At 44.5% G+C, this 18,121-nt stretch overlaps 1 protein-coding gene across 2 annotated transcripts; it reads right to left on the bottom strand.

Moving 5' to 3' along the window:
* Positions 1-311: 311 nt before the first annotated feature.
* Positions 312-16,572, bottom strand: SEH1L (SEH1 like nucleoporin). 2 transcript variants are annotated; one of them, XM_064150269.1, is made up of 9 exons: positions 16,404-16,572; positions 14,122-14,172; positions 12,588-12,734; positions 10,934-11,145; positions 9,547-9,645; positions 7,419-7,559; positions 6,567-6,724; positions 5,480-5,630; positions 312-1,089 (listed from the first exon to the last, which is right to left on the bottom strand). In XM_064150269.1, exons 1-9 carry the CDS (start codon positions 16,512-16,514, stop codon positions 900-902), a joined length of 1,260 nt encoding a protein of 419 aa, XP_064006339.1. In that variant the 5' UTR covers positions 16,515-16,572; the 3' UTR covers positions 312-899. The 2 variants fall into 2 exon arrangements, with proteins under 2 accessions (XP_064006339.1, XP_064006340.1); XM_064150270.1 differs by lacking the exon at positions 312-1,089 and adding an exon at positions 1,794-2,767 and having other exon boundaries at positions 16,404-16,571.
* Positions 16,573-18,121: the final 1,549 nt, after the last annotated feature.

Genomic DNA, 18,121 nt, shown 5'->3' with positions numbered 1-18,121 from the left:
ATCCAAAAAGGAGGCCTCTAACTACACACTGCTTCTTCAAAATGTCCTAATTACCAAACCACTGGAAAAGAATGATGAGGTAATTTGAAATCCACCAACTAGGACAACCTACAGCTGTACTACACCTCTAGCAGTTTCTGCAGACCTTCAATAGGCCCATGAGAATTCAGGGCATACTCTGCTGCAGGACTGTCTACTGCACAACTACACAAGAGCAAAGCTGCACATGTACAACCGAGCCAAAAGAATTTCCTCATTCAGAAGCCAGTTAAAAACAAACCAGCAGCCTATTGCAAGCAAAAGCCCACTGATAGACAGCTCTTAGAATGAGTTTATTTGTCAACCACAGTTATAAAATTTAAATATTTATACAGAAAGATGGAAAATCCATAAGGAACCAAACACTCCAAACTGTTTTGCTGCAGTATACACAGGAATGGCTTTGTTTCTCTGTTAGTTGATCTAATGTCACCCTTTTTAGTTACTCAGCAGCTTCTTGAAGGCTTGTTTCACTTGGACATTGTATCTCACATTTGTCAGTGCAATATGCAAAAAAAAAAAGAAAATTCAAGATGGTACTGAGTCCAAAAATAAAAGTTAAAAAAAAATAAACCAAACCCAAAACAAAAAAGAAAGAAAAAGCAAAAGAGAGGCAGGTTGAAGTCAGCTACTCTGTAAATAGCTCCTGGTTGTTGCCATAGTTCAGAGGGTACAGGTCAGAATGTTCTTTTGCTACACAAACATAAACACAACATGTTCCAAATGGTGTTCTGAAGAACCATGCATCGAGTTCTTCAATTATTTAAAATCTTCTGAAGAGAAATACAAAAGGCAGCCAGAGCTGGAAGCATTCACCACACCAGAATAAGGCCCTTCAGAGTGTATTTTAAAGCACCACTTTAAACCCCTTCGTTCTCAGGTAATAGATTAAGAGGCCGAGACACACATCGTCTGCGAGGGTGAGGATACTGGAGGCTGGCAGTGTCAGCATCGCAAGAGTGCTCTATCAGAGGAGGAGGAGGAAGGAGCTGGGCATGGCTGGACCATCTCGATCCAGCCCGTGGGGAATCCAGAGGGGGAAAGAAATACCTGAAACAATTAAGGAAGGAACAAAACACCAAAAAAACAACCAAAACAAAAGGAAAAAAAAAAAAAAGAGCAACCACAAAAAAAACAAATAACAAAAACAAGAAAAAGAGAAAGGCAGTAAATACAAGGAGAACCAAAGGGAAGAAAAGACATGCTGGAAAAAAAAAGGCTTTAGTATATCCATGCCAAAACCAACAGAACATAACAGCAGAAATCAGGGCTTGGAATTCAAAACAAGACAAATCCCAAAACTGCTCTTCAAAGGAAAGTAACAGTCTCTTCCACCGAAATTCATGGGAAGGAGGATGGTTATCAGAGCCCTAGCACACGTTTGTACGGAGAGCAGACTGCTTTGGGAACGAGAAGGATGTTGCAGCACTGCTATGAACAAGCTTCCACTCTCCCAGAGCTCCTGTGATCTGTTAATGAAGCTTCTAGTGCTTCACGTGTGGCACAAGAGACACATTGGACGTGATCCAGGTACGTTTTCTGCCCACGCATCCGATTCAAACCACCTTCACAACACTTGTAGAAGAGAGGTAAAAACATCCCCTCGTTTTCACAATGCTTTCCCTTTAATAACACACATGTACAGAGCACAGCTACTTGCAGTGACATACAGTCTGTGTGTGTGTTTACATCTGTCTGCTGAAGGAACCCTCAAAGTAAGACCGCTGGTGAATGCAAGAGTCAGAACTCAGCCATTTCACATCATTTGTCTGCCGACTTTATTAGAGCTTACCCCTAAGGCTTGTGCATTTTAGTCTGCTAGATACCTACAGATGGTCTCTGCCTTCTTTATACAGCTCAGTGAACTTATACAAAGGAACAGCTGTATGAGTAAGGAAAACCGCTGGACAATTCACAAGCTGCATTGTGGTTGCAGTCTCTGTGCAGCTAAAGGGTTTGTGGATTTTAGACTACTACTCTTAGAGAATTTTAGTTACTCCATGGAATTAATTGCCACAGGGATGTATGAGCACGTATTAGAAAAAAGTACTTCTCTCAGGGTGACAAAAGTATGGCAGTACTTACAAAATGTTTATTTGAAGTCATACTAAGGTATAAACGAAGCAAGACCCAACTACTAAAAGCTACCACCTGTACAGTTGTCAAAACACTTTTCATATCCCTCCCAAACTGGTAGTTTCATATATTACAAAGCAGTTACAAACTGGTGATGTTCAGGCACCTCAACCAAATGCTGAACGCTATCAAATGCCAAACTCATTATCAAAACAACTGGCATTGAAGTTATTTCAATGGTCACTTCCCTCCTCCCATCCCAATCAAGGACAAAAAAAAAAATCTCAGTTTTAGTCATGAACTAGTCTTTTAATTCAACAAGCCTTCAAAAAAAGTGTTTGAGTGAAAGTTTTTGGGGTTGGGTTTGTTTGTGATTGTTTTTTTTTCCAAACAAGAAGCCTCTCCAAGTATTTTTCAATCAGGAGTTCCAACAGTATCAAACTGTGCAGGCTAGTACAAAAAAAAAGGTACACAATGTGTTTTAAAAAGGCTTTTTGAACAGCATTTAGTAGTTAGCAGGCTGCTGGTGTCTTGGGAGAGGTCAAACGGCGTTGGGGAAGGGAAAAAGGAGTTCGTTTTCCATTCCTGTGTGCATGCAACAAGCAGCAAAACACCAAAGTTACTCCAGTTAGCTTGGTATCAGCTCTGCTTTCTGTTAAAAAGGACATAATACAAATGGAAAATGGGAATTGTATCATAAATCTGGACACATAAGTACATCAACATAACAACACAGCCCGAATGACTTATTTTCCAACCATCTACAGCATCTGCTCTCAAGCTGTTTGACTACAAATCCAGTTTGGTGATGGTGCTTTACCAAAGTTCTCCAGATCTGCCTCTGCTTTAGCTGGCTGAAGTGCTTAAATTCAGAGACACTGATACACAGCATCTGCTCACAGGCTGTGTGATTTATCAATTCAATTACATGTCAGCACATGAATCTGTATTTTAAGTGTTAATACACTAGTAAGTTAGCAACTGTGCTCAGGCAATTCAAGACACAATGTGATCAGAGAAGAAAACAGGTAGTTAGGTACAGTGTTTTTATAGTAAGGCTCAATCCTAGGACATGACACTACAGATAAGTCAAATTCCCTAGCTGCAAACTTAATTCTGCAACAAACCACTAATTTCACATTACAGATGAGAAAAATACATTTCAAGAACAACACAAAAAGAGACCACTTTCAAAATACAGAGCTATGGAGTGGGTCTAACATAAGATGAAAGTTTGTTTCACAACGGTTTAGTACCAACTGCAGGGAGAGAACAAGCTGTGGGGTGGGCAGGGTAGTTTTGCTGACAGCAGCACAGTCTGAGATAAGGTGACTGTGAAAACAACTGCTACACTAAAGAGGTCAGAAGCAGTCTGTACCTATCTGCAGGAGCCCAAGCAAACACAGGTCTGGAGCTTTGGACATCACATCTCTAAGCCAGGGCTTCCTCTCTTGCTGGAGACTTGGCCTGCTGCCACATCTTGCCCTCCCATTTATCTTGTGAGAGAAACATGAGAGCCATTCTCTGTGCAATACAGCCAGAAAGTTGGGAGCCAGATCCAGCAGATCACCTCCCAACCTGTACTGGTGCAGCTGATTATTCCTTCCCAGCAGACACTCTGTTCAGCAAGTGTGCTAATGACACCAAGCTGGGAGGCTTGGCTGATACAGTTGAAGGCTGTGTGGCCATCCAGCAAGACTGGGACAGACTGGACAGCTGGGCACAGAGGAACCAAATGGAGGTTCAACAAGGACAAGTGCAGAGTCCTGCACCTGGGGAGGAATAATAAACTGCACCAGTACAGGCTGGGAGGAGATCTACTGGAAAGCAGCCCTGTGGAGAGAGACCTGGGAGTGCTGATGGCTAACAACTTAACCATGGGGCAGCAATGTGCCCTTGTGGCCAAGGCCAATGGGATCCTGGAGTGTATTAAGAAGTGTGTGTCCAGAAGATCAAGGGAGGCTCTCCTTCCCTTCTACTCTGCCCTGGTAAGACCTCATCTTGAATACTACATTCAGTTTTGGGCTCCCCAGTTGAAGAAGGACAGGGATCTGCTGGAGAGAGTCCAGCAGAAGGCTATGAGGATGATTAGGGGACTGGAAGGCATAACTTATGAGGAAAGGCTGAGGGTCCTGGGGCTGTTTAGTCTGGAGAAGACTCAGAGGGGATTTCATAAATGTTTGTAAGCATCTGAGGGCTGGTCAGAGGCAGGGGGACAGGCTCTGCTCACTTGCTCCCTGGGTTAGGACAAGAAACACTGGGTGTAAGCTGCAGCACAAGAAGGAGCTTCATTACTGGAAGGGTTAGGGAGCACTGGAACAAGCTACCCAGAGAGGTTCTGGAGACCTTAAGAGCCTGTTTGGATGCATTCCTCTGTGATCAGTGCAGATTGTGTGGTCCTGCTCTGGCAGGGGGGTTGGCCTCGATGATCTCCTTGGGTCCCTTCCAACCCCTAATATCCTGTGATCCTGTGAACTTCAGGAGTGTCTGCTGGAGTGGGGACTACTCTCCAAAAGTAGACTGTTCCAGTACCTTACAGACAAGCATTTTAGCAGGTGCAGAGAAATGCAAAGGGAGACTACCTCGAGGCAATTGGAAGAAATACAATAAAAAATAAAGGTGGCCACAAAACTTGGAAGCAGCTGCTAGGGACTTTGGCCACATTTGGTCCTTACATAAGACACATCCAGTAAGGCTGATTGTACACACTCCACCATGTGTATTCCTAGAGTGCACAAATTCAAATGCTTTTCAGAAGAGGTAAATTTACCTACTAAATAGCAATTATTACAGAATAAAAACATAACAGAAAAAGCAAATTATCTGCAGTAAATGAACTGTATGAAGAAGATTAAAAAAACATCAACACTTTTATTCATGTGACATTACACCTGCAAAAATGCAAGCAAATTAACACTAGTATGTGACTGTTTAAACCATACATTATGAACTATTTTTCCTCCTTTTCCTTTTGCTACATTACCCCAGTCAAAACCAGAATTTCTTGCTGGTATTTTGCTTCACTTCTAAATGTGCATCTAAACCAAAGGAATGGTTACACAGCAGTATGAGGAAGCTTCTCCTTGTTTGAAACCATTTCAAATAATCTATTTTTGATAACGTGGAAGGACATTTTCCAAGTGAAAAGAGATGTTTACAGAAGGGTTCAGTATGGGGTTGTTAATTTTGTCTTATCACTGGCACAACAGACCACCACAGAGCAAACCTCCAACAGCCTGCACAGGTATTCATGCAACAAATGCCATTAGACTTACAAAAAATGCAATCAAGAGGGCAAAGTAAAATTAAGACTCAGAGAAGAGACTATTTAAATGGACTTCAGTCTCTCCACTAATGAACTTACCTGCTGGCAGATGATCCATTTAGTGAATTCTGTAGACCTGTATTGGCTGTACCTAGAGAGGCATTAAAGATTCCCTGCTGAGCATTACCATTCACTGGGCTCCCATTACCTTTCAGTATACCAGTGCACTTCCAGTTGTCCATGTAATTAGCTGCAAACACAGATGTGAAAACCTGTTAGTTTCTCTTCTGAAGCTCAGCTTTCAATATGACTATGATCTTTCAGCTGCTATGCACCTGATGTGAATCAGAACTTCGGTACCAATACATACACTCCGAAAGCTGAGGATCTGGCCCTTTAACTGTCTCAAACCCTCGGCCTCTACCAGGATTTAAAACCTGGGTTTCTGCAGTAGCAAGAACTCATTTCCTTCAGCAAAATGCTGAGAAACAAATGAGGATGGGTAACGAAGCTGCCACTGGTGCTTTGGTTGTTGCTTTAGGAAATCTAAACAGCAAAAAACCCTGTTAGCCTGAACATTGTGACTGCACGCAGATCTTCTGGGTTTGGGAACAGGCAAAGACTGTCATGCAGTAGAAGGAAAGAACGGATTAGGTTGGAAGAGACCTTTAAAGGTTACCTAATCCAAGCCTCCTGCAGGAAGAAGGGGTATCTCCAACAGGATTAGGTCAGAGTCCCATTCAATATGACCTGGAACATTTCAGCAACGGACTTGTACCACCTCTCTGGACAACGTGGGCCAGTGTTTCACCACACTCAGTGTAAAAAATGTCTTCCTTCTCTCTAATCCAAATATCACTCTTTCAGTTTAAAACCATCATCCCTCGTCCCGTCACCATGGCCCTGCTAACAAATATATCCCCATCTTTCTACAGGCTCCTCTAAGGAGATATGTTAATTTTAGATGTGACAACTTGACACAGTCTGGTGAAATGATTAGCCAGGACAGTAACAACTAGAGCAGCCTCAACCATGCAAGCATTCCAGCACAGGAAGATATTGCCCTCATTATTCCAAAATGTATATACACAAATATATAAATCTAAGATGAACTTTGACTCCAAAATCACTTTTTGAGTAAAATTTAACCTGTATATTCAGCATATTACGAAGTGGATGACCTTACCTTTCCAGAGCCTAACGCAGCCATCGTCACCGGAGGAGGCAAGCACAGTGCCTGTGATATTCCAGCTCACTCGCCACACCTGGGAGTTGTGGTTATCAAACTGTGCCACAATGTGAATCTCAAATTTTGTTAATCCCCCAGATGAAGTCAATTCTTTCCTGTTGAAGAGAGAAGTGACACTTCTGCACCCAACTGTTCAAGGGAGTCTGGAGAGATTCTGCAGAAAGTCCAGCAGGGACTACAAGGATACTGAGGGGACTGAGGCATCTCTTGACAAGAAGCAGCTGAGAGACCTGGGACTGTTCAGCCTGGAGAAGTGCAGACTGAGAAGGGATCTTCTCAATGCTTATCAAGATCTAAAGGTTGGGGGGCAAAAAGGAGCAAGAGACTCTTCAGTGCTGCACACCACCAGGATAAGCTGCAATGGGCACGAAGTGGAACCCAGAAGGTTCCATCTGAACATGAGGAAAAATTTCTCTCCTGTGAGGGTGACAGAGCACTGGACCAGACTGCCCAGAGAGGTTGTGTAGTCACCTTCTCTGGAGAGATTCCAAACCCTTCTCAACATTGCTATCCTGGGAAATCTGCTCTGCATGAACCTGTTAAAGCAGGGACTAAAGGACCTCCAGAGGTCCCTTCCAGTGTCCACCACTCCGTGACAAAAAGAGGACTTAGATTAGGACTATTAAGAGTTACCTAAACTATAGACTTGCTCACAACGTTATCATCCTCAAAATCAGGCTGCTAGATGCCAATCCTGAGCACATTAAGTTTTGCTCCACAGGTACTATTAAAATCAAGAGTACACAGTATGTAGCACATCAATCCAAACTCTCTTCCTTTTAAGCTCACCTTAGAGGTTTTAGTGTGAAAATTCGTACGTCTTTGGTTGCTACAGCTAAGATGTGGAAGGATCGTCCCAGATTTGGAGCAAATGCGATATCGTGTACAGGATCTGTGACTGTCATCAGAGCTTCTGCTTTCGCATATTTCCTGCACAGCAGAAGAAATTAAGCTTTAATGCCTTCAAAACTGACAGTGATGCCAATTACAAACCAGACAGAGTGGAACAGGGAAAAGAGGGGTCAGTATACACCACAGGATTTGCAAAACCAAGAATGTTTTCTTAAAGATTTCAACTGTAGGTAATAATTACAATCTGGTTTCTTCAGAAGTTGAGTATATCACAGTATCACAGTATTATCAGGGTTGGAAGAGACCTCACAGATCATCAAGTCCAACCCTTTGCCACAGAGCTCAAGGCTAGACCATGGCACCAAGTGCCACGTCCAATCCTGCCTTGAAGTGCCCCAGGGACGGCGACTCCACCACCTCCCCGGGCAGCCCATTCCAAGTGTCCAATGACTCTCTCAGTGAAGAACTTTCTCCTCACCTCCAGCCTAAATCTCCCCTGGCGCAGCCTGAGGCTGTGTCCTCTCGTTCTGGTGCTGGCCACCTGAGAGAAGAGAGCAACCTCCTCCTGGCCACAACCACCCCTCAGGTAGTTGTAGACAGCAATAAGGTCACCCCTGAGCCTCCTCTTCTCCAGGCTAACCAATCCCAGCTCCCTCAGCCTCTCCTCGTAGGGCTGTGCTCAAGGCCTCTCCCCAGCCTCGTCGCCCTTCTCTGGACACGCTCAAGCATCTCAATGTCCCTCCTAAACTGGGGGGCCCAGAACTGAACACAGTACTCAAGGTGTGGTCTAACCAGTGCAGAGTACAGGGGCAGAATGACCTCCCTGCTCCTGCTGACCACACCATTCCTGATGCAGGCCAGGATGCCACTGGCTCTCTTGGCCACCTGGGCACACTGCTGGCTCATGTTCAGGCAGGTATCAATCAGCACCCCCAGATCCCTCTCTGTTTGGCTGCTCTCCAGCCACTCCGAACCCAGCCTGTATCTCTGCATGGGGTTGTTGTGGCCAAAGTGCAGCACCCTGTACTTGGAGCTATCAGATACAGTAAGTACTGTTATTGAGCCCTGGAACAGCCTGCCTAGGGCAGCAGTGGATTTGCTGTCCCTGAAGGGATTTAAAAGATGTGTAGATGTGGTGTGGAGGGACATAGTTTAGTAGTGACCTGACAGTGATGGATCACCTTAAAGGTCTCTTCCGGCCAAAATGACTCTGAGATTGCATGCACAACAGCATGCTAAATGGTACAACAAAGACTCCAGTGCAAAGAACACATTTGTCCACCGCAGGAAAAGGGAAATAAAAACCCTCTTCACATTCACAAATCTCACAAGCACTCGAATCTCAGCAACTTCCTGCATTTTGGGTGCTCACAAGCAGTGCTATCTGCCTCCTGTAATGCATGATAAACACGGATCACATTCTCTTATTTGCCACCAGGTTTATAAAGCAACTGCTCTTTACTGTTAAAGCACAGAGAACACTATTGTTAATGCACAGAGAACATTGTCTGAAGCCAGGCATAAATCCACAGAACACCTTGGCTCCCTTCCCACACCAATCACCCTGACTGGAACTCCAGTTCTCTGTCATCATTTAAGGGAAAGAGGTTGTGCACACACTTCCTGGCCTTCTCTGGCTCTGAACTTGCACAGCACACTAGTAATTTACAGAACTTTCTGTCATTATAAACACACTTTTAAAAGCATTTTAAGGTTGCCTTCAACAAAAGAAGTATCTAGTGAAACACAATTCAAATTGTAAGTTTGTGCTATTGATTTCTCTTGCAAAATTAATTAGCAGAAGCAGAAACAACAATCCCCTCTTTAAAGTGCTGCTAAGAACACTCGCATTTCTGTACTGAGACAGAGCAAAATGATCAGTGTCATGTCTGTCAACATCAGTTATCATTCAGAGGGCTCCTTGTCCTTTCCAATCAATGGCTCAGAGACAGAATTAAGGTATTATTTACTCCCCCACTCCTAACAAAAGGACTTAAATAAAAGAGCAATGTATTACAAACTACCTTAAGATCCCACAAACATTCTACATTGTCATTTTGCCTACCTGGTATTTTCATTATACTCATAAATCTGAACCTTAGCCAATATATTTGGACTGTTGTCATCACTTCCTACGGCTATCATTGGAGAATGTGCTCGAGAGCTAAAAGGTGAGAAGAAATAAGTTACGTTTATAAGTCATATATACACAAAAAGCATGTCAGACAGTACACCAAGATGTTTTCTTTCCACACTTCAGACACATTATCTATGAAGAAAACAAAACCACAACCAAAACAAAACATCAAAAGGGAAAAAAATATCACAAAGAATTGTGCTATTCAGTTACCCATAGAAACTCCAACCTGCTGTTTTGTCTCACTCCAGTGACATCACTAGGGAATATTATTTGGCAACTCAAGATGGGGGTTCCAGAGAGCTGGGTGGATTTTATACATGGCAAATGCCTGACTGCAGCTGTACAAGCTTCACAATGGTTTGCCTTCTTTGCAGTACCTTTAACAACTGACTTAGTGGAATTTCGTTCAGGTTTTGGAAGACAGGATTACAAAAGCTAAAAGTAGATGAGTTCTAGCTCTTAAATCAGCTTTTAAACCTGTCCCATGCATTAAGGTGTAACCCTGTACTCTGAACCTTCTGCACACACTGCTACTGAATAGAACTGGACCAGCAGGAAACAGGCAAATGTCTACAGGGGCTATAAATCCCTCTACAACCACTATGGTTATAGGGAAAGTCAATAAGTGCTTCTGGACAAAGAAAATCCAAAGCCACTCAGCCCAGAATGTTTTTTCTATTCCTGTTTCTACTGGGCAAGGATGTTAGATAGGAAGGAGAACCTCTGTTTCTGTGCCCTGGGTGAGAAATACCTACCCATCACACTAATTTGCTCCTGGTAAAGGAGATGAAGTATATCACTGAGCCCCCAAGAAAGTGACTGAAAAAAACAACTCCTCAGCTCTGCATTTGTGCTAGCAAGACTCATGGTTCCTAATTTTTGTTGCAGTGGCAATGGTGTGTGTCCTTGTTAGACCTGTCAAAAATACCTAATACAACACCTCTCTTAAATAAGAGACAAGAATTGTCCTTCTTTTTTTTTTTGTCTTATGAAAATCTCAGTTGAGTTTTGTGGGATTAAAGAAAGAGTACTCTACAGTGCACTCATTAAAGAGCTCATTAATAGCTAAAAATATTAGCCTAGAGAAATTTCCTCAGAGAGCTCAGAAGGAGTTTTTTGTAACACTTCTCTGGCTCTGTGAAACTTGTTTTACTAACACAAATACCAGCAACTTCATTTCAGATCCAAGTAATGTACACTCCCATCCCCTCCACCCATGTTTCAGGATTCATTCTACAGAACATCAGAAGTAGTTCTTTGGATCTTCTGCTTCAACAATGATAAAGCAAACCCTGCAGTTTTAATAACATACCTTGAAGGATTCCAAGAAATACAACTGCAGCTGAGCTTACATGAGATTTCATGCTGCAGTGACCACTGACTGAGGTTCATCACATCTGGAGCTTCATAAATCCTTACAACTCCATCTGCTGAACATGTTGCTAACATAAGACCCATATGCTTGGGAGCAAACTTTACATCTGTAACCGATGTCCTACTGTCTACTAGAGTAGTCCTCTTCACCTGCAAAAAAAGGCAGAAATTCTTGAAGGAAATGCTAGAAAATTTCCATCCATCAAAAATCTATTCCCCAAGGAAGGCTATAAAAGTGTCTGACAACACCACTTTATAGCATCACTTAAGTCTTTCCTCAAAAGCTAAAACAAAAGCATCTTTACACACCAACAAGCTGGAGAAACAACAGATGGTTGCACTGATGCAATTTGAAGCACCAAGAAATACACACCCAGAGGTATCAAAGTTCTGACCCCAAAAAGAGTTGTTTAGATTATGCTCTCCAGGGAAAGCAAACCCAAAACACAACATAAGCATAAAATTTGGCCACTGGAAGTTTAAAAGCATCCTCTTTATTCATGCTGGTGACAATGCTAACTGCAATACCTAGCAAAGTTGTTTTCTCATTTCAGAGCTGCTGAAGTTTGCCATGAAGCATTTTCCAACAAAAGCACCAAAATAAGTATTTCTGATAAGGGAATGGGTGAGTGCAGCAGACATTTAATAGGAATACTAAGGGATAGAGGAAGAAAATCCCATTGATGTTTGTTTTTCAAGTTTACAACTACCTCCTGCAGAAGGAAGCCAGCTTTCATACCCCACTGTGTGCCAAAATTCCTGACAACCTCAAATCCTCACAGTTATGTATTTTTATGTTGGACAACTTTAACAGAAAACAAAAACCTGCAGATTGTTTTTGCAACCTAACCCAAAACATTAGAGGCAGGAATATTATATCGAGTTATGTAAGATTATACCTGATAAACAGCTGCAAAATAATCTGTTCAGAACTAAAATTCCCTTGAGGAAATGCTACCTAGAAAATCCACTTCCAAGCAAACCCCTCTCAGTCTGAGCTGCTGTTTGAAAGATGAAAAAACAGCATGAAACAGTTTCAAACCAGCTCTTGTCACAGAAAGAAACCCCCCACAGCTTTAATTCTACTGCAGATGGGGGCTCATGCCCACAAGTTGTTTGCCAGGAAACATCTTACAAACACCAACAGTAGTAACAATTAATGGTTGCACTCCATGATTTTGAGGGTTTTTTTTCCCAATCAAAACAATCCTGTGATACTCTAACTGGCCTACATGCTGCCATTTACCTCTTTGTCCCAAATGCTTTAAAAATACTTACTCTGCATTGGAATATTGCCACATGTTAACAAACCAGAGTAAAAATCAGGAGCCCCTTGTATCAACAGAAGAAAACAGGATGCCTTCTCTGGTTTAGGGATTGAAAATACGTTGCAAAACCAGAAACATGTAATATGAAACATACCAGTAACTTGGTATTTAGATACAACGTCCATCTTAAGCCTTCCAGTTAATTCTGCAATTTGAACAGTTTGAAGCTTATGCCATTACAAGAAGCAAACAAACCAAGGAGGCACAGTAAATCTCTTTGTGTAAGAACACACAGAAACTGCAAATAATCCTTTAAAGTCTCACCCAGTGACTCTGGCCTCGGAGTTTATCATTTGACTCTCCCACTATTTCTTCCCACACAGCCGCTGTTCTATCAAAAGAGCAGGAAGCCAGGACCTGGCCAAACTCAGGATGGGCCCACGTCACTCGCCACACAGATCCACTATGTGTCTGCAAGATAACACCAAAACAGCAGAGACACTTACTTACTGTGTTAAGATCAGACACTGCCATGACTTCGTGCAGAAGAAATAACTGCAGGAAGAAGTAAAGCTAATCTTTTGAAACCTCTGTTCAGTTAAAAAGCTCAGTGCCACGCAGAGGCTGTTGCACTTGCTAATCCCTAGAAGCACTGCAATGCTTTTGTTGCTATTAATGCTTGAAAGGTCATTATTACGAGTGTATTTCAAGGTATTATTTATTACTCCTTTAAACCTTAAGTTCCAAGCTAGCATTCTGCCTTGACACAGGAAGTGCAGCTCTGTTCTCAGTCAGCCGTTACTGCATTGACTTCTGGCTTATCTGTACTTTTCCAATGCATATGCATTGCTTATCCTTTCCTTTTCCACATCAAACTCTTGCTTTCATACCTTGTCAACCTTATGCTTCTGTTTTTTAGAGAAGGCCAATTCAAAAGCATCACTTGCACTTCCATTGACAGGGATTACTGTACTGTGGGCCCATTAGATACAAATTTAGGCCAACTCAGAAGCTGCAAGCACTAATTATCCAGATGAAGCAGAGACTGTACGTGACACAGTTCACAGACAGGTTGTTAGAAAAGACCAGATGTTGTAATATTTAATAGCCAGACTTTTTCCTTGTCCAAGGACATATTGAATTAAAAATGATGGCACATGTTTCCAACTCTCTAAACACAAATCACAGTTACATTTGCTGATAACAAAATCTTTAAACATAACTAAGTCCTAATAAGACTGCATAATGTAAGCAGTAACAATGTAAGACTAAAACAAGACCAGCCTTCATCAAGAAGAATTAGAGATGTTCTATGAAACAGAGAGAAAGCATTTTACCAGAAGAAACACAGGTCCAGAGATGGGCAACAAAGCTGGTGAAGGTCTAGAGCACAAGTCCTGTGAAAAGCAGCTGAGGGAACTGAGGTTGGTCAATCTGGAGAGAAGGAGGCTGAGGGGAGACCTTGCTCTCTACAACTCCCTGAAAGGAGGATCGAGCCAAGTGGGAGTCAGTCTCTCCTCCCAATCAGAAAGTGACGGGACAAGAGGAAACAGCCTCAAGTTGCACCAGGGGAGATTCAGGTTGAACATTAGGAAAAAATTCTTTGCTGAAAGCACTGTCAAGCCCTGGAACATGCTGCCCAGGGAAACGGTGGAGCCACCATTCCTGGGGGGGATTGATAAAACGTGTAGATTAGGGAATGTGGTTTAGCAGCAGACTTGGTAGTGTTGGGTTAATGTTTGAACTCAAGGATCTTATAAGGTCTTTTCCAGTCTAAACAATTCTATGATTCTATTTCTGCTCTACAAGTCAGGAAATACCAAGTGTTTCTGCAAAGCCCATTTTTATGAATACAAACCTTCCAGCTGGCAGTGCAGTGCCAATCACCATTTTCGCTTTTGTCCCATACCTGTTGAGAAAACACAATGCAGTCAAGCAGCATCTATACAAAGCTGGACAAGTGGTACTAAGAAACACACCCAGTGAAATAAACACATGCATGTATTTGTACAACTGTCATAAACCTGACAACAACACCCCACATTTTCATCTGGAGAACTCTACCTGGCTGAGGATACAACTGCACTTCACTCAACCTTGAGAATATCCCTACTACACATAGGGAGAAGCAGCACACATCTGCAATACCAATTACTGTATGAAGTCTATCTTTTTTTAACAGCAGATTATTAACAGAAGACAGATTATTACACCTCTCCACACTTCACTCACTCGGACTACACTACTTGGTTTCATTCTACAGCCCACATATTCCTTTACCAATCCAGAGCTGGCTGTGAAACCCTGAGGTGGTTCCTATCAGGGGTGACCTCACTGCTGTCTACAACTACCTGAAGGGAGGTTGTAGCCATGTGGTGGTTGGCCACTTCTCCCAGACAACCAGCAACAGAACAAGAGGACACAGCCTCAAGTTGTGCTGGGGGAAGTATAGGCTGGATGATAAGAGGAAGTTCTTCCCAGAGAGAGTGATTGGCATTGGAATGGGCTGCCCAGGGAGGTGGTGGAGTCACCGTCCCTGGAGATGTTCAAGCAAAGCCTGGATGAGGCACTCAGTGCCATGGTCTAGTTGACTGGATAGGGCTGGGGGATAGGTTGGACTGGATGATCCTGGAGGTCTCTTCCAACCTGGTTGATTCTATGATCAATCATCCTAAAGAGCAAGACAGTAAACATAAAATCAGGCCAGTGAGGGAAAAGATCTTCTTTCTTCTTCTAATATTCCTGCCTTCATTTTTAACAGAAGCACATGCAAATCACTTATCCTTCCTTCTTCTGAATTTCCCATATCTTTTTATCATCTTTATGACTTTTTTTTTTTCCTAAGAAGTTGTGAAGTCATGAATGTAACCTGATGAAAGACAGCTGCAGAAGCATGGCACGCACTCCATACTCACTCACTATGAAACCTCACTGCAAGTCAGCTCACTTTTGCCACTCTGAGTCTCTAAGACAACTTTGGTTGTTATCATGACAGCCTAACTTCGTAATTTCTCCCCAGCTGCACGGCTCACCTAGTGAGAATGGGACCTACACCAAAGTACTGCTCGTTCACAAGTGTAAAATTCTGGTCAGAGTTAAATCTCTTGTAACAGTCTCATACAAGATACTATTACAACTGGAAAGGAGCATTACACTACTGAAGACACAGGTTTTGAGTTCTACCTGCCTCTTGGCATCCTTTTCACACTGTTTTCAGGCTGCACTCTTACATAGCCAATACAGATCTAAGGCTTATTTTTTGTGGGACAGAGTTTTGTTGTTGTTTTGAGTTTTTTCGTTTGCTTGCTTCCTACTGCACGGTCAGGAAGAAGGAGCTGCCTACTTCTATTCATACCTGAACTACATTTGGCATAGCTTTCCATGCTGAAAAGCAGTTTTCCCACCTGTTCACCCGGTCTAACAAAAGTTACGACTGCACTCTGGAACTCGCACTTAAATATGTCTAACCCCCAAAATTTTGTTCATCTTCTCACTACGTGCAAAAAAAGAAAAAACCGCGAAAAAGCACTAATTTTAAGGTGCTAATAAAATAACTGTTCCCTCTAGAGGAAGGTCAAATTAAGGTTTCCAGTATTTTGTAGCTTCCCCAATGTGCCAGAGCACAGGCAGGGCGTTGCAGCCCTCTCCTTATCGGCACTTGGTTACGAAACCGCAGCCCCTTGCCTCCGAGCCCTTAAAGAAACGCGGATTCACAGTGGAATCACCGAAACAGTCAGCACTACTGCAGCCGCAGCGGCTTCAAGGTGCCCCCCCGCTGAAAGGTGCTTGCGGCGCTGCAGCGCGGGGTGGAAGCTGTGCTCCCCACGCCGTGGCGTACACACACCTACAGACACACGCCAGCTACGCGTATCCTGCGCGCCCTGCCTCCACGCCCCCGCCGCTACCGCCCGGCACCGCACACGTTCCGCTCCGGGCCGCAGCCAGGACTTCCCTCGGCACCCCAAACTCGCGGGGCCACGGCGAAACGGACCGGCCCCGGACCGGCCCCGCTGCTCGGGAGCAACGCCGCGGGCCGGTCCCAGCGCGGCTAGGCCGCACCCCGCCGGCACCTCCGCCAAACACGCACTCCCCCAGTACAGTGCCGCCCTCCCCGCACGGGGCGCAGCCGCCGCGGCTCACCTTGACGCTCTGGTCGCTGGAGCAGGTGGCCATGCGCCGGCCGTGGAAGTCGAAGGAGACATCGTGGATGAGGTCGCGGTGATCGGCCGCGATGCTGCGCGCCACGAACATCGCGCGCGGCGCCCGCGGGCCTGGCGCCTGCGCGCCCCTGCCCCAGCGGAGCCAGGCGCGGGGAGAGAGGGGGCAGCGCCTGGCGCCCGCCCGCTGCTGCCCCCGCCCGGCCGGGAGGCCCAGCCCGCCCGACGGAGAGCTGCGCCGCGGCTGCAGCGAGCCTAAGCTGGAGCCTTCCTGCAGCCCAGCCCTTGGCAGCAGCTCTTGGCAGCATCAGGGTCCTCGCTGCTAGGAGCAGCCACCGGCTGCGCAAACCTGTCTTGAACTTGAGGAAGTGCCCTCCTGAGCACGGACTGAGCGGAGATGCCACAGCACTGGCCCGAATTAGCTCTGATCTAGCTCAAAGCAGGACACGACACAGGCAAGCAAAGTTGGTTGCTCCTGTGCCGGGGGTTGAGCAGAACTGAAGTGAGAATGTGAGAAATATATATTTGATCCGATCAATTCGTGGCAAGAGGCCCGAGACAGGGAGGAAGGGGGGGTTTGAATGGAGCTGCACTCCTCCTTGCACAGCCATCACAGAAGCATACACTTGGCTTAAGATAACTGCACTAAATAGTTAGAAGCTAGAAAGCTTGGTGGAGGAGCGAGGCAGGTGGAGGAGACAGCCTTTGCGCATGAACAAACAGAGGACTAGTTTGGAGTTCACAGTATCACAGTATTATCAGGGTTGGAAGAGACCTCACAGATCATCAAGTCCAACCCTTTACCACAGAGCTCAAGGCTAGACCATGGCACCAAGTGCCACGTCCAATCCTGCCTTGAACAGCTCCAGGGACGGCGACTCCACCACCTCCCTGGGCAGCCCATTCCAGTGTCCAATGACTCTCTCAGTGAAGAACTTTCTCCTCACCTCCAGCCTTAATCTCCCCTGGCACAGCCTGAGGCTGTGTCCTCTTGTTCTGGCGCTGGACACTTGAGGAAGATCCCTTACTTCATCACTGAAGACCACCAGAGGGACCACCGAATAAAAAGAGACATGCGTGGAAGAGACACCTCCCATTCTTAGAACTGATAAGCAAAACCCAACCTGTTCTTAGAATTAGTAATGAATATGTAATAGAATAGGATATAAAAAGAGAAAACTGAAAAACAAAAGCTGTGTGTTAGGGCAGAGCAGAGTCTCCCCCGTGCACCCAGGCCTGTACATTGCTTGATTCCTGCAACTCTATTAAAGCCTTAACTTGCATGAATGCAAGTTTATGCCTGTTATTTATGACAAAAAGAACAGACAGGGCAATGTTAGGCCATTCTGATAAGGAGGCACAGCTGCAGAACAGTGGCCTTGGGGAGGCTAGCAGAGCTACCTGAGAAAGTAGCTGCTATCTGTAGCTGAGCTGTGCAAGAGGGCTTTGGAAGGGGGCTGGCTGGTCAGCCCTGGGAACAGCTGTCAACAGAGCCTATCAAAAGTACATGCCCCTGTACCGAACCCACGATACAAGCATCACTCCTAGCTTCAATAAACAGATTGACCTTCTGTGTATCATTGGTATAAGCTCCTGTCTTTCCAGTCTCCCACACGGCCTTTGAGCAACCCAGCACTCCTAATAGCTCCAGTGCTGCAATTCCTGAGGTATCCTGGTTTTCATGCCAGAAACATACAGAAG

The sequence above is a fragment of the Pogoniulus pusillus genome, chromosome 10, assembly GCF_015220805.1.
Source record: "Pogoniulus pusillus isolate bPogPus1 chromosome 10, bPogPus1.pri, whole genome shotgun sequence".
Lineage (NCBI taxonomy): Eukaryota > Metazoa > Chordata > Aves > Piciformes > Lybiidae > Pogoniulus > Pogoniulus pusillus.
This window is presented reverse-complemented; position numbering and strand designations above follow the sequence as displayed.

What these genes read in the sequence shown, in the direction of transcription:
- SEH1L (XM_064150269.1), bottom strand. Translation starts at nt 16,514, where the DNA reads ATGTTCGTGGCGCGCAGCATCGCGGCCGATCACCGCGACCTCATCCAC. An exon ending in CCAGCGACCAGAGCGTCAAG is followed by an intron (nt 14,173 to 16,403) that starts GTGAGCCGCGGC and finishes TTTTCTCAACAG; the next exon opens with GTATGGGACAAAAGCGAAAA. An exon ending in ACTGCACTGCCAGCTGGAAG is followed by an intron (nt 12,735 to 14,121) that starts GTTTGTATTCAT and finishes GTTATCTTGCAG; the next exon opens with ACACATAGTGGATCTGTGTG.